Source organism: Cephus cinctus, unplaced genomic scaffold (assembly GCF_000341935.2).
Source record: "Cephus cinctus unplaced genomic scaffold, Ccin1 Ccin1_scaffold0318, whole genome shotgun sequence".
NCBI lineage: Eukaryota > Metazoa > Arthropoda > Insecta > Hymenoptera > Cephidae > Cephus > Cephus cinctus.
Genome location: NW_014333019.1, coordinates 426,597 through 444,004, shown reverse-complemented (window position 1 = coordinate 444,004; position 17,408 = coordinate 426,597). Strand labels below are relative to the sequence as shown.

At 39.3% G+C, this 17,408-nt stretch overlaps 1 protein-coding gene across 7 annotated transcripts in view; it reads left to right on the top strand.

Moving 5' to 3' along the window:
- The first annotated feature begins 125 nt into the window (after window positions 1-125).
- The window catches only part of LOC107266517 (sodium channel protein 60E), a 60,588-nt gene continuing 43,305 nt past the window's right edge, over window positions 126-17,408 (top strand). Inside the window, exons 1-3 of one of the 7 annotated variants that reach the window (XM_025083770.1) lie at window positions 126-571; window positions 714-862; window positions 991-3,872. In XM_025083770.1, coding sequence (XP_024939538.1) covers window positions 2,499-3,872 — 1,374 coding nt within the window. In that variant the 5' untranslated portion in view covers window positions 126-571; window positions 714-862; window positions 991-2,498. The remainder of the gene's footprint in view (window positions 572-713; window positions 863-990; window positions 3,873-17,408) is intronic. The other 6 variants (XM_025083769.1, XM_015737100.2, XM_025083771.1 and 3 more) reach the window with 6 other exon arrangements.

Here is a 17,408-nt window from a genome sequence, read left to right as displayed (position 1 = left end):
TCTTGGTATATTCTGTTCACCGACTCCTGGGGGTGGTTACGGGTGGTTTTGAGGGTTGTGCAGGTGGGTGGTGTGACTGTGGCCTCTTGGTCGTTCGATACGCGCGCGCGCGCCTACGAATCGCGTTCTCGGACAGTGCCGCTACAGCTCTCGAAAGAGACGCCCGTGATTTCAACCCTTCTCGAGCGCGTACCGGGCCCTAAGGGTGCACGTCTTTTGGTATACTCGATGGTATAAGGCAGGACCTTCGTCGGGGATTTCGCGATAAATAGTGAACCTGAGGAGAAGGGTGAATGCGAGCACTCCACTCACCATCGCGATTACACGTAATCTCAACCCCTTCGCGTTTTATCAGTTAATAATTTTACGTCGTTCGTCGCGATTGAAATATTTTTTATGGTATTCTTGCTAAACTTGTTTACCAAGGAGCTTGGATATATTGGATGGTATCTGGGTTCTGGGGGGAAATATACTTTTTGTTTTACTATGAGATAGCAATGTAGGTTGGAAAGTTCAACTTTGTTGTTTGCCAAGTGCAGTGAAAGATTTACAGTGAAGTTGGCATAGCGATGTATGCGAATCATTGATTTATACAGTTTTGTGATTATTTATAGTGCATGTATATGGATGAAATTTTTTTTGACAGAGCTTTATTAGAAAAATGATTTACGAAGGAGATACCTTTGAAATATTTATGATCTTCTTATATTTAGTGATATTTGACACTGCTTGAATATGCATTGGTAGCGAGGTATCTTGGGCTCATTGAAGATAAAGGAAGAAAGGGGAAGGTAGATCTCAAGCGAAGCGATCGGGCAGTTCTGAATATTCAATCTTCGTCCAATATTCCACATTGACAAAGGTATCGGGCATTTTTCTCGAAACTTTTTCCATTCCGGACTTTTATTTTTTTTCGTCATTCCTCGTCGTTTCTATAGAGGAATAATATCCATTAATGAAAACCAGAATTTATATTACCCTCTGTATTAGATCGGGATATAGCGCCAATGGGAGTCTAATGGTCCAGGTGCTTAAGTCTTGAGACGTGTAGAATTAATTTCAAGTGCTACAGCCAGATTCCTTTTATCTCCAAGTCTTCGGGTTAATCAATGAGCTCGATGTAGGATACGAAAATTACATTGTCTGAAGTGAATGAAAGAAGAAAAAATCCATCTGTGTCAACATCTTCATGTTTGTGAATAGGTGAAGTAAAGGACAACGTAAGAAGGGTGTTCCTTAGTGTACGGTGAAACAATTGATGATACAGCAGAAAAAAAGAAACAGCACAGAAATAAAAAATTACTGTTTAATTAAACCAGCCTCATTAAGGACTTGCATGTAGAAAAGTCTATGCGCACTGCGCATCGCTAATTATTGTTCTAAACTAGTAATTAACGCAATTGCTGTACGCAAGAGACGACGATGACGTCAACTGTGGCGACGAAACGGAAAAGCCAGTTCACAGCACGTTAACGTTTCCTATTTGGCTGCGTCAAAACCGTTTTTGCATCTAGCCAATAATGGGAAAGAGCGAGTGGCGTTGACGCTCATTCGAAAGGGTAAAAAAATATCGCGAAAGCAGTGCGGAAGAGAATAACAAAAGAAAAATATAAGAGAAAAGCAGAAAATGTGAAGTATACAAAAAATACATATGGGCTGAAAGAAAATTGTTCTTGGTACCGTTGACAAAGGAATGAAGCAAAAACAAAATTACAACTCCATAAAGATCGCGTTTTGGCAAGAGGAGCACGGCTTGCGATTTCACTTCCACGCAATTGAATTTGCCACTTTGAGATACAGCAAAATCTTCTTCTTTCTCCTTGTTTCTCATTTAAATACAATATATGCTCATCCGATGACTGTGACTTTTAGGTAGTGAAGAGAGAAAAAAATTCCGTAATGACTTTAATTAATGACCGTTACCCTATTAGTAGACTACGTAAGTAAACAAATTTTAGGACAATAGTGCATTACCGTGCGGAATAAAATAATAACGGGTGAGAATAAAAACATAAGGTAAATGAAAATACGGAGGCCCTTGTACATGAAATAACCGGTGCTCACTAGCAAAGTCGTGGAGGGTGTCAAAGGGGATAATAAAAGGAACCAGGACAATTTTTCTAAGAGCGACATTCGCCTTTTCATACCAAGGTGGACAAGATTTATCCACTTGTCATCGTCCAATCCTTAACGAGTATCTCCAATGTCAGCGACAACGGGGCATCAATAGTTAACCTCGAATCTCCAACAGAATTGCTAATGTCATCTCATTGAGGCGGAAGACCCCCCTACGAAGAACTTATCTCCAGGGACAGAGGGACCCATAACCTGACACTGACTATACGTGCAGGATGTGCGATGTATTCAGAGGATGTCGTGACCGTTGTCCTCGAGAGGAAGCGAGGCACGAGACCTGAAGTTAAAAAAAGTGGAACGAGAGCAAACAGAGAGATGGCGTGTAAGAGTGAGGCAACGCATAGGATGAATAACAGATACCAATGACATCTCGGAGGGGCGGGGGCGAGGGGAGTAAAGGACCCCCCAGCCCCCCGAGCAGCGGTTCCGAGGACAATGGGTTCGTGAATCGTCCTAGGGTAGCTGGACTCTATGTGAAGAATCTCAGCAGGGAAGAGTTGGACAGCCTGGCGGAGGAAGGAATTTACGGGCCGAGCGGCGATCCCGGTAGGAGACGGGATACCGGAAGCCAGAGGAGCTTAAATCTTCCAGGAACAAGTAGAGAGTTTGAGTTTGTTGCTCATCCGAGGTTCCAGGGACTCTCGAGGACGCCGCAGCCTCCGAGAAGATCTGGGTCTGGAAAGCATCGAGACACCGGAAGAAGATTCGACGAACCCTCGAGGCAGAGCGTCCTTCAGTCGTCAGGATTTTCGAGGCGGCTGGAGGAGACATCAAGGACCTCCTTGATAGGCGTGGAGTCGACAAGATCCTCGCAGGACGGCGATGGTTTTTTGAGACGCGTACTGGACTCTCCGGCAGGTTCACCAAAAGAGACCAGGCTGCGTCCTGATGAGAGTCCTCATAGAAGAGCCACCGATGAACACGAGGACGCACCCTCCACAAGATCCGAAGACTTCAGCGAGTACCACCGTACCACTCGAGATGAAGAGTTGACTGAGAGCCGAAGATCGCCTCCACCTTATGCTGGACTGAGTCCACCGGAATACGAGTATACGGATTCCCTGTCGCCGCTCTTCCCGCGATGCTCTGGCAGATCCTACGGTAGCCTACAATATGGCGACACTAGACCTTCCGGCGACGTCATACCTGGTTTCGTCACCTACGAGACCCAGACTAACCTCAGGCCTGAATCGAACGAGTCTAGTCGAATGGAAGGTTTCCTCAGCCCACCGGATACCACTCCGCCGACACCTGTACCGGAAAAGAATAGCCTCGGGCAAGAGAGGGTTACCGAGGAGTCACCCCAAAAGAGGATCACGCCTAAAGCGCAGGATAGTACCAGGCTACGACCTCCATTGGCTGGTACTGCTGGTACCTCTGCCGATTCCGGTACCGGTGATTCCGGAAGCGCTGAGATACAACCGGATATCATCGGCACTCCTCAACCTGCTACTTCGGACAATCTCAGTGCGGGAAATCTTAACGTTGAGAACAAATCCCCTGGCTCTAAAACACCTGGCGCTAAGGGAGGCAAGCAGACGGTTAAACCCTTTACCAAGGAGAGTCTAGACAGGCTTGAGAATAGAACTGTACAATTGGTGAGGGAGTACGGGTTTCAGCCACGAAGAAAAACTTCGGTGGAGGACGGGGCGGTGCTTCCAAATAAATTTGAACCGTTCCCAACCGATTTATACGGCAGGCCGCTCGAGGAAATCGACAATTTTATATATGACGAGGTACGTGGATCATTTTACTCGATTTTCATTCCATTATCGATATCAAATGAGATCGATATACTGTTCTGTGTCATTCATCGATCTTTCTTAATTATTTTCTTAGCTCGTTATTTCTCCTATATAATATATAAGGCTAAATCCCCGAACGTCTGAGTTATATAGTACAGTCTATTATATTATATATAACAATGCCTAAGCGATCCCTATACAATTTATTTATGATATTTTCGTTAATTGTTTTTTTTTTCTGTAAATCGAAATTATTCGATTTCTCTTGTGTTCCGTGCTTTATATTTCCCAATGAAAAGAGTTCTTGCGTGCCAAAGCCGTTTAAGAGCGCGGTCTATAATAGAGAGTACTTGCATACATCTGCAATAAGTTGAAAACTATTGAACGATCGGATCAGTATTTAGAGACGCATGATAGGCATTACTACCAGCTGAGAGGATACATACGTATAATGAGTCTATACACTGAATACCTGAATGCTAGAATTATTTATTATTTAATTTACGACCATAGAATTATATATAAACCTGCCATAGTGCTCTCTATTTACTACACGTAGTGCTCGATGATCATTGAGTACATTTCACCTAGAAAAGATGGTCGATTAATCAATAGCCAGCGCAGACACACCATAGGTACCCTAGAAAAAAATGCGTTAGAGCAAAAAAAGCCTCACTTTACTTAGATATCGGTCCTTCGTATACCGACTGCTGTTGACTTTCGGACGCGCTAGATTGTGTTGACCTGATGTCACGTCTGGTGTGTTACGATATTATTTTTATATCCTTGTTATGAAACCGAAGAAATATTGAAAACAATACAATCCATGTATTTGCAAAAAAAGTTTTTCCATAACTAGCGTTTTACCTATTGTCCATAGACAGTTGCTGTGGATTTTGCGGAGTTTTCAGTAAAAAAGAAAGATGGAAAAACCACGGAATCCGGTATAGACGATTCAGAGCCAGTAGTAGGAGGCGGATGGTGCGGACTAAGGGAATGTTGAAGCCCAAGAGAAGCCAGTGAGATGAAGATAGAAAGAATGGGAAAAGTTGCTGCCCGTAGGATTTAACAACCGCGTAGCCTTTCTTTGCCTCTGCATCGCTACTTGAGCGAAAAGAGGATTACTAAATCTTTCATTATGTTTCCATTGTAGACTCTTGGTCGAGGGGCTTATGAATTCCATGAAAGGGTGTTACGTGAAATATTTCATACGTTATATCCAGATTAATTCGGGCCAGGATCCGTAACCTTTTGAAAGAGGAAGATAAGAGATAGAGTGAAAAAAAAAGAAAGAAAATCGCGAAGTATATCATGGCTCATAACTTGTCTTTTTCTTTCTTATTAAAAATATTACTCATTTGTATTTTATTTTTCCTTGCGCCTATTGATTACTACGTCTCCACATGTCTCTAGATTACCTACGAATCTTTCGCATGTCTATAAACTGTCATAGGGATACAAAAAAAAATGCCTTTAGGTTATATACGCTATACTACGTATATCAAACATAATTGTCCTGATACACGTATGAATTATGATATCGAGATCGCAGATTGAGTTAAATAAATATGATAAAAAATGTATTTAAATTATTATTGACACACGGTATATTTGTTTTATTCAATTGAATCTGTAGATATACGAGATAACGTTGAGTGTTGACAGACGAACGTGCACTGTTAAATATACCCATAGTGAATTCTAGGGAAACTTTGAAATTCTTTATTTCAATAAATACTGCAGCACAAGTGCATTCGCATCCTCAAGTGCATACGAGGACGCGCAAGAGTGCTATGATCTTTTGGTATTTTCATAAGTGGCAAAGAAACCGTATCGAGGTATTAATGCTTTGCAATTCTATTTCTCCCAAGGGAAATATAGTTTGGGGAAGTACAAGAACAACACTCGAAGGAAACTTGTTTTCTACCAGACACGTAAGGCCGACTTTAAGTACAATGACGTACAGTACAATATACACTTAATACGTTGCGGCTATTTCAAAACAGCTCAAATGGCTGCATTTTATCGAACAACACGACTTTTCACGATTTGAAACGTTTATTTAAATTCGATATATTATATCTACTATGTATATATATATATATATATACTCGCACGAAACTCTTCGTGTCATTGTGCGAGGGCGTAGGTAAAATTTCCAAGTAAGGAGAATTCCATTAAGCGCGACATGCGATATCGTAGATATACCTGCCGGTTCATTCCCAAGAAAACGTTCCAAGAAAGCCTTCAACATTTTCAACAATTTCCAACAAAGAAGCACGAAAACTCCTTCTCCGATATATTTCAACGCCTTCATAGGTAAAGAGGATCACAGTGGGATACATAAGGAGTAAAATGTTTTTTTTTTTTAGTTTACGAGGAAAATTCTCTCTAATAGCTTCATTTTATAACTCGAAGCACATTAGATATAAATCAACTGGGAAGTATGTCGTGTACTTATGGACGACATATGTAATAGTATGCCATACAATATTAACTGGGGGTACATGCTTTTCTATCATATGTCACATGCGAATAGAAGTCATGACGTAAAGGTTGACGCTTGTATATATATATTATATGTATTTGAAAGGACCTTCATAGAAAAGACCCAGTCTATTGGTGCCACGTCCACAATAAAATGATGGAAATTCGTTCCGTATTGCTTGTGAGCGTTCAAAGAAGTGTAGAGAATTTTATTGAGCGTGGTCACGCAATTTTCCAGAAACTCGATAGACTCTTAGATAATGTGAAAACTCATTTGAAGGTTATGTGTTTATCGGGTTGCGACGTTTGTTAGAATGTCTCTGCCTTTTTTCATTTGAACGTTACAGAAAGATTAGTACTTATATACGGAGTTCAGGAATGAAGTTCTTAACGTATAAGAGGTATATATGTATACGTATATACGTGACAATAGTAAAATCGATTATTTCCTCTGTTAAACGCAACGTCGGACTTCCTTGAACTATTTCCGGCATAAAGCTGCTCGATTCTAGAGTTACGAATTTTGTCAGATAACTTTATGATATGCGATTAATAGATTGTGATATATTGAAAATTCTGTTATTAGTACCAACGATTTCTCGAATGCAGTTGGTAAATTATATTAGAATTATCAGAGAGGAAGTACTGTATACGCAGTAAGTTTGTACAGACTGTTCTCTTGAATGATTACACAGTGTCAATAATAGTCAGAGCAAATAGCGATAATTTCAGCACGGGTAAAATCTATGATTAAGGAAAGTACAAATTTCATATTAATTCGTGGCAGTAATTGGAACTTGGTTTACACAGTAACTCGAAACACTATTACCCAGTGCTTTATCCGTTAGTAAACACAGTAGTAAATCAAATCTGCCTCTAATGATGATGATAATAATAATAATAAATATATTTTCCTAAATTTGAAAAGTTTTAATTATATTTGGAAGATCCAAAAATTTATTAAAACCTTACCATACCCATATGTGCTTTGCATGATTAACGCGAATCAGTACTGCGATAAAAAATTAAATGTAAAAAAATGTATATTAAAGGCACTACTGGAATGTCGGTTAGATTGCACACATTATCAGACCACAAAAATGGACTGCTGTACACGGTCCGTAGCTATACAATTGAAAATTCCAAAAACTTCTGAATACCCCAAGTGCAGGATTACCCACTAGTTGATAATGCGATAATGAAAAGGTACAGGATTCCTAAAATTCATGCGTACATGTATGTGTTATAACGATGGTACATAAACAGCAATTCGTGTAAGCCACATATATATAAATCCAAAAGTTACGCGCAATCGACTATATCTGGATGCTAATTGCAGCTAATAATCTAACGGAGCAACCAGTGATGATCGCATTTGCATTATCGGGTCTCGGTCTCGAGATAGAACCACTTGGCGTCGCCACCGTCGAATCTGACCTATATTCATTCAACTAAATCTGAAGCGTTAAGTGCATTCAACTTCTAAGAAATGAATTTCGTGCCAGAACATTCAATTGCGCGTTTGTGCATTGCAATGCCGGTAAGAGTCGCTCTTCAACCAAAAAGTCTTAAGAATCGTTCGAGGCTCGACTTGGATTTTCAAGACTTCTTAAAAAAAAAGCCGCTTGTTATTTATAATATTACGCGACGTATCTCACGTCACGTAGTTAGCAGTGGGTAAGTCACTGCGTTCGAAAATTTCGTAGCAATTAGTGGCGAGCGAAACGGTCTGGAAACTGTTTAGCCAGGATAACGTTTGCAGTATACTTGACGTCAGTTATAATTTTCCACCACGGCAGGACTGGATTTTCATTTATTTAAAGTTGTCTATCCTGAACTGTACGTTATGATTTATATGTTACATGGGATTAGGATGAGAAATCCGTCCAAACTAGACGTATGCGGTTACTACTCACGTGTCGAGATGATGCGGGTAGCTTTTGATAAATTCTATGATAAATATTTATGTGATAGAAGGTAATGTCTGTATTCATCTGAAACAGAATTACGTCGATTCAATTGATGGTTTGATAACTCATAGCTTGACGTGTAAAAGTCCTTTACGTATCTTTAGAATCGATCGAAGCACTTTCCATTAACGATCTTTGAGTTGAATTTTTTTAAGGGACCACGTTACGATCGCAACCACGTTTATTTTTCGTTAAAGATACGAAGATTTATGATTCTCGTTAAGACATACGTCACGAAGTGCCACAAAAAAGGGTAACAAAAATGGGGATAGACACGAGCGTATCCGCTTGCCAAATTATTCTTTGAATGCGGTATACTTCATAAAATTATACGCAACTGCATAATTTGCATGGTGGTATATTTATTGCCAGGGATTAGGACACTTGTTAAATGTATTATATATACTTCAAGTATAAATTTTATATAGGTCAAAGTGTAACTGTTATGTACGTCAAGAAGATTATAATATATCGTTGGGTATTGGCCGCAACCGCGATGTAAATGTGACTGCAGAAATGTGCGTGTTACCGCACTGCGCCTACTGACACAGTTTACCTGAGTTATACAGTTTATCCAAGTCTAATCGTTATCACGGTCGTGATAATTGATATTGTTGCCGATCTATATTTTTGCAAAACAAGTCACACATGGTTTCGAATTGGTCGATGGTTTATCGATATTTATAACGATAGATGGTCTTCGTTCATTAATCGGTCGATTCCGACCTCGTGGAAACATAAATATCGATTTCGTGTCATTGGGTATAATATGTATGTGCGTAAATTGCATTAGTAAAAATTGCGAATATTTCAGACCGGATATTTTCCACGTTTGTAATTTTGTTATTGCGGTATGCACCGATTTGACTTGGACTTCCTAGACGTGGCAAATACCGGTTAAACGTTTTCCAGGTATAGGTCTTCAGGTTTGCCATGACAATCGTCCGGAGTTCCTTTAGACTTTGCGTCATCTTGACTTCCAGTTTCCATTTTGACTTTATCTTTAGCTTTGGTGAAAGAGGTAAACATTGGCAAGTGTTCGTAAAGGGACGTTTAAATATTTCAGCAAGCAGCAGTAGACCGTGCGACGGTGCTGACCTCCGACCTTTCAAAGTAGCATTTTAGACGTCTTTCTAGTCGCCATTCTCGTAGTTACACGACGACTGGCGACCTCACGGCGGAGCTAAAAATCAAGTGACATCCGCATCGAAAACTGTCGGAAATAACGTGCTGTATTTTTACCTTTTTTTTTCTTCTACGACTGTCCCAGTAACATTGGACGAGCTTAACCTACATTCTCAACAGTGTTTCACTATACTGTCGCGATGCACAATGAGCTCCTGGATTCTGTGCTGCTTAAACATCCGAATCCATGAACCAGAATGAGTAAATTATATAGAATATCATTAAAAAAAAAAATGAATCTATATTCATAAATTTATCATACGTAAAAAAATATCTTTGTGAAAAAAAAAGATTTTCTGATTTTACAACTACCCGTTTTAATTCACCCCTGATCTTACCGCCTCGAAGACTGTCGAAGAATCATTTGATCTACATGAATTTACATTGCATTAAGAATTCCCTTCCTGTAGGGGGTACCTGGTGCAGCGTATCGATACGCTTTGTATCCTTTGAAAACAGTCAAGGAAAACAAACGATTTCCATAATATAATAGTCAGATGACTAAAAGAAATATAAAAAAACGAAAAAACATTTGTATTCACGTAGCCGAAGGGTAGGATTTCGCAGAGAAAATTCAATTTGCAATCAATTCCCTAACTGATTATACACACGATGGGAAACATTTCACCGATAAAAAATTAAGCAACCCACGACAATAAATTATTTCTTATACTTCGCAATATAAGACATAATAGTTCCTCACGCTAGGTAGACCTATCCACTTTAGCAGCTATCAGTAAATATACCAGTCTCGTTACACGAGCAAATATAGACGTCGCAAATATGCGGAAAGCCGAAAGGAACACGTAGGGGTAACACAAGGAGAGGGTGAAAGATAAAATTGTCGAAGTGGGTTGAATCAAGCGAATTGAGGTGAAACTCGGGGTAAGGTGGTATCGATGATATGGTTCGTTTTGAAAAGGAAAGCAATAGACAACTAGGGTGAAATATAGGAGATATAACAAAAATTCACCTAACCTCCAGTTTACCGTTAGCAACAACATAACTCGAACGATCTACACGACTACAGTTGTCTCGTCGAAAAGTAACAGAATAAGAACAAAGCTTAATGACGCCTCGGTATAAAACCACCACATCGTTCCATGCTGAGTTACCACGCTGTTTTGTTAATTGGATCAGTTCCAATATGTGTAAGGTTACACTTCGTTGAAATGGAGAGTTCGCTAGATAAGCGTTTTCCTTTTTTTTTGTTTAAAGAAATATTCTAGTATGCAGTTGGCATCCTCGAGAGGACCACTTTCATATTATATATATATATATATATAATATGCACACACGACTTGTGTATATTCCTCAGTAAGGATATTGCGCAATATACATTTGCAAGCTCACCATGTACTACGAATATACTATTACTATATAAGAATATTATTTTCAAAATGGTTTCTTCGCTTATGGTAAACCAGACGACGAAATGGTTCGTTCGAACGAACACTTAAAGCGAATTGAGTTTCACCGTAAGACTGTGAGATCTTTTTGTTAAGGCATAGCAAGGAAGACAGAGTCTGTTTTAAGGGTGCGGAAGGGCGTGGTAGTGCTAGCTAGTGACATCGTGACAATATCTCGCAGGCAAAAGGCGGCGAATACCAAACGTCGAACGGCTTCGCGTAGAGAGGTGTGTCGTCATAACGCAAACTTGTATAAGTCAATCAAGAGAGACCCCTTGGTTTACTTGAGCTCGGCATTCTTGACACCCTCGGGAGTGACCTAAGTCTCGGGAGCAGCGAGAGACGGGCAGTCGACCACCCTTTGGAAAACACCGATCCATTACAAGAAGAAGCATCTGAAGTTACGATTTGATATTTGGAAATTCGAGTCGTGGTTAGGCGCGAGTTCATTTCAGTAGGTGAGAAATGCACTGTCGACCACGTGGATAGAAAATAAATTTTGAATGAGAAAAATTCGCAAGGATAAAACTGAAATGCCATTGTTCAAAAGAACAATTGAAGTATTGTTGATGTTCCTATAGATATATTTATAGCGATGGACGTTATCTCGTAAAATCGTACAACCGGGATGCACCGAATAAAACGTTTTGTTGTTATGACGGGTTCGGGTGCAAAGTTCTGGTTAAAACGAGCAAGGCTTGCATCGGTGCAATTGGGTACGATCGCAATTTATCAAAAGGTTTGTGTAATGCAGGGGAAACGAAGTAAAAGAGGTAGGAATGCATTGCCTGGTGACAAATGTATGTATCCGTTGCAAACAAAACCTTTCTGGAAAATGAAACTATGGAGGTTGTGTAGTATAGGAAATATACGTGCATATCTACTACAGTAAATATCTGGCAATGTATAATCGATTTTAACATGGATGTAATATGTTTTTAAAAATTGGCAATTTGTACGGCGTATAAATGGGACACGCTGTTTGTACGGTTATACCTTTAACGAAAGAGCTCCTACGTAGCCACGTTGTATCTCTTCATTCATTAAGATTTAACGGGGACGAATCGACTTGAGAAATGAAGGTGCCTACGCGTCTACCAAATCTGGAAGAATCCACATCCACCTTACGGCTGAAAGACTTTAATTATTTAAGGCAGGAACAGCACAGCAATCTTATGGTCTTTTGGTGCACTGCGCTGGAATTATACGCAGTAAAAAGACTATCGAGATCGGCGCTGGAAGTCTTCTTCTTTCCCTTACAGCCTTGCTGAGTATACAGTACAGTGTATACGGCAGGGCGAGAAATTCTACTAAGATATTTATAATGCTCGATCGATATTCAACGGATATTCCGGACTGTTTCCAATGCGTGAGACAGTCGCTGTGGTAGGATCGTCCATTGCGGATGTTACTTCTGTCGCAGCGACCGATAAAATTTCAGGAATTATTTACCGAATATGTATTCTGCATTATCTATTTGAATATCATAAAAATCTAACGAGGTATACACTGTACATTGGGGGCTTTTATCCCGCATCCACCCCTTTTATGGATAAATAATAGCTGATTCGGAACTAAAAAATTTATTACTCTTCATATGATTATAGTATATTTACCTTTTTTTTTTTTTTCGAAATTATACAAAAAAAATACCTGCATATCCGTCAATTTATCCATGAAAATGTACTGATGTGTAACGACGCGTAGCACCGATGTAAAGCGCATTTACAAGATTAAATATTATCGATCGAACGAAAGCCGCAATCCAAAAGCCATTTATTACAGATAAACAGACACGCAAATATATATTTATTTGCGTATAGTTGCTTTTGGATATTCATAAAGAAAATTAGATTGTTAAAGACGATACGCAAAACGCAATGCAGAAATATGATTCGCAGCGAAAAGTTATTCGAAGTGAGACAATATGCAACGGCATACGGTTGCGTGCTCTGCGTGAAAAAAAGAAAAATATAAGAGCGTCATATACGCCCTTGCAAAACTGTATACACGGTGTGATAAAAGTACCGTATAAAAATGTACAGTCTATCGAATGAAAGGATGAATGAGAAGACATCAAGGGCATTTGCAAAAAATTTAAGTGAGATCTATTGCTTTCGTGGACGCATGCGTTCCTAAGAAATACGAACAATCAGAATATTCATATCGTTCACAAGCTTAGTGGCGCCACTGCCATAGCAGTCTCTGTCTTCTCAAACTGGAATGCACTTTGGTGAGTGCTCGTACACTTATCCGTAAGCGTACCAGGTGCCTTCTATGATATGAGCCACGTACACCTGGGACAGGGGATTCCTCGGAGGTCCTAAGAGAATTTTTCGCAAACGCCCAGGAAACGAATTACGGCCGACTGTTGGGGTCGGGCATGTGAACTGGTTCGCAACTGGCGGAGAAAAATATTGATATTTTATACGTAAGCTGGTTTACGTGTGTGGCCCAGTGACGTCACACTCTCGTGCCGCATTAAGCATGGCGGCCATGGCACTCGCTTGAGTCCCTGCTATGGCAGAAAAGACAAGCGTTGCTTTTTTCTTTATTTCTACCACTAGTCGAAAGGTGCTTGGTTCCGGCTTGATTGATTCCTGATGATCGCCAATATATTAATGCCGGTACCTGGCTTATCGTCATTCAGGATTAAGCGAGGCAAGATTCATCCGAACAAATTAGGCCGTTCGTTATTCAAGCTCTGAATGATTCGTCCTTTCTGGCTCAACTGATTGTTAGCATTCTTGTAAATGATAATCGCCGATTGGATATTGATCTATATATATATGTATTTATGCATAATCATTCGATGCGGTCATTTTCTCTGGAACGGATTCGTGTTGACGATATCGAAGAATGGAAAATTTTCATGCAAATTGCTCCTTCTCGATTTTTCATACGTACGATGCTCATTGACCTATATGCTTTTAAGTAGTGTAACCACTGGCTCGAGTCTACGACGCCATTTTTTCTTTCATATTACGTTCATTTGTCTTTTTTCTTCTTTATACGGATTCGTATACTTTGCCTGCTATTTCTTTTTATATATGTCCTATACTTCTCTGTGTAGTGGCACAGAAGATTTTCCTTCATAGTCCTATCACGTGCATAATTATATGTTTGTAGAGTTGAGTTACGTGCTAAATTCGTATTACAAATTTCTTAAGATATTGTGTGATTAGATTTCTATTAGACAGAGAAAATTCGCGTAAGGACTAAATAGCTAATTAAAACCTGGCAGAGTGTCCAATCAGATAAAGAGTATTTCTATTGCAGAACTGCATAAGAAGAATCAATCAGAAAATAGAAATTAGAATCTACCGACACTATTAACGGTTCCATTGGCTGGGATGAGAATAGGAAAATGATAAAATTACGAAGAAATTCGAACTATCGTTCTGTCCAATGACTATATATATAACGTAATTATATTTAGTTAGCCCAACGTTTAGCTTTTCTTAAGTGTCCAATCGCGAATCGATTTTCAATAATAAAAACTTCGGGTCGGATACAGAGCGGGTAAAAAAAACTTATTCGCCCCAGTGCGGAAGCTATTAAATTATCTATAGAGGGCTAGTTAGAATCTCTGAATAGCCATGGTCGGAGGAAATGCATATTGTAGGTAAGCGGAATTAACACGGAATGTAAGTAGCAGAACTGTAGGGTGCATAGAATAACGTGGCTGGTAGGTTATACCTATGAGCCATCATATATATCAATGGTCATTCAAACAGACTTGAAATGCAGAACATTCCTGATGCAATGTACCATCACAAGATAAGCATGGTTATCGTGCAAGACTAGATTTCTATAGGACATTCCACGAATTGAACGAGCATTACTAAACATAGTAAGAGCTTCTTGCGTCAAATCAGAATGAAAGTATAGTAATTCAAGAGAATTCGAATTAATCGATATATGGGAAATGAAAGGAAATAAAAAAAATTATAATCTATATAAAATGACATTGGTGCTATTAAAACCAGGAGAGAGAGAAAGGGACAGAGATACAGGGAGAAAGTGAGAAAGATTTCTCCGTCCTTTTATATGCATAACGTATGGCCAGGGAAGACAGACCATATGTAGATCATGGTGCTATCACGACTGGCACGTAGCCAGTAACCATTGCAATCAGGAGAAAAATTCACAGTTTGGCTGGCGGCCTTTTACTTGCGCTCTGTGAAAATCCTGCGATTCACATCGATTTCTCAACTCTGAACTACCCGGCTGTGGGTATAGGTAGAATATCTAGCGCATGTACCGGCTGTGTGAGATGGAAACTAAAATTACCGAAAACACCCTGGGGATAGATAGACGAGTGTATTTGTATGTGGAGAAATCCATTTTCAAGTATGAATTTAACTGATTTACTTTTCGCGAATTAGTTTTTACGAGTGATATGTTTTTTTTGACAGATCGAAAACATTGAAATTTCTAGCAAGCCGCACGTGCCTCTTTGTAAAGTTTCCAAGTATACGCATGGCCTTATACTGAAATATATCATTTTTGTCTTTTGGGTATATATGTATCTCAAGGATTGTACAAAAAAGCCGTGCGTGACTTGAGGATTTTATTGTATTTGTTCTGTCAAAAAAAAAACACATTTTACTTGTAGAACGACAATACATGGTTTTTAATTATCTAAAGTATCATATGTGTACTTTATACATATGTGCAACACCATAGTGACTTGCTAGTTCACGCGTACTAAAGGATGCTGAAGAATAGGATAATTGGCACAGATAAAATATCGGTTGGTTTTTTTGTTACCAGCCAGTGTAATTTGTACTCGAATTATACTACACATGGGAAAATTTGTAAAATTTTTTATCGAATCCAGAAGGCATAAATTATTTTAATTATTCTTATAATGTATCATTCATTCGATTACATTCACGTATTTCACGGTCTATTTTTTCGTGATTTTAATTATCCTCTCACGAAAGTGATTTCTGAATTTGGGTCTACGGGTCGAGCACAAGGGTTACCGTTTTTTTATCAAGGCCGTTGAGTACTAATATCCTCCAAGGAGCAGTGCCAAATCGCACGATTCTGATATCGACAGACAATACCTCGTAGCCTCAGGTTGTACAGATTTCGTGTAATTTAGTCGCAATTTGCAAAAATTATTATTACACTACACGTGGCGATGTCGTGCGTCATTCGCCTATTGGCTACGGTTAACGTAACGTCGGACGCTTTCAAGTTTCATTAGAGTAAAAATGCGACGAGGAAATTCTATTAAAGAAATTGCTTGAGGATTTCAGGAAATTATGAAAAGCGATATTCCTCGCGGAAGGATTCTTTTGTGCGAGGAAAGAATTTCGTCTATCCAGAGTATGAAAGGAAAGGACGAACAATAAAATAAAGATTAAAGCGAAGATACGAGGTACACACGTTTCTGTAAAACGTGTGAAAAGTAATTTTTTTTCTCGATTTTCTTGTCGCCATTTATACTCGCCTTAGCTTCGTAGATTTTCACAACTCGTAAAGCTTCCTTACGACCAATGAAGCCGACGGCTTTATGGTATTCTCGAGCTTACGGTATTACGTGGTGCAACTTAGCACGAGGGTTGGATAACATTTAAGAATTAAAAGTATCATTTTGTCCTACATTTTCTATAGTTAAAGTCCGCCACTATTTCTTCAGTGACGAAAGTAATGATCGTATCGTTGGAAAAGTAAATTGCTGGAAAATTTATATCACGAGGAATTTCACGAACACCCTGTAGATAGATAGTAGGTGGATGGCACTATAGTATTGTGTAATAATTTTCTAAATTTCTCACTTCAAAGTATATCCACTGTTATTTAGTGCCATCTCAACATTTTCGGAGCGGAAGTAGCGACCGGAAATGGCTGACGGAAACCTCGCGGAAATCCACTGGCTCTATTCGACCCCATAGCCTTCTCGGACTCTGAACGTTTTGCGAGAGCAAGGAGGCACTCCTGACCTCTCGACTTGTTGCTCCTCTTTTTGCAACAGGTTCCAGGAGAATGGCGAAAAAAGCATAGCTAGATGGAAAACGTACGATTGGTATCGGAACATCTCTGTATTTCCCTGAGGTATTGTAGCACTCGGGCTGCAATACATGGGAAAGTATACCAACCTACTTTGTTGGTTTTCATAGGTTGGTGCATGAAGTGGAACGAAATGTCGGATCAGACATAAAAAAAGTAATTCCAATGGTTTAATGTGGGAGTCTTAAAAAAATACCATTTCAAAATACCATACTGATAATATTTCCACCATAGATATAATTATTAGTATAATTTTGTTGATAGCAAGTAAGTCAAAAGTACCTTAGGTCAAAAATGTTTTATGTATAAATGCAAAGCGCCAAGTTGCTGACTCGCATAAATTAGATTCAGCAGGAAAAGCCATGTGACTTTATTACACTTTTGTTTTTCTTCCCCGAGGATTTTCAACGTAACGCGACGACAGTTGGCAAAATTGTATCAGCACTGTGGGA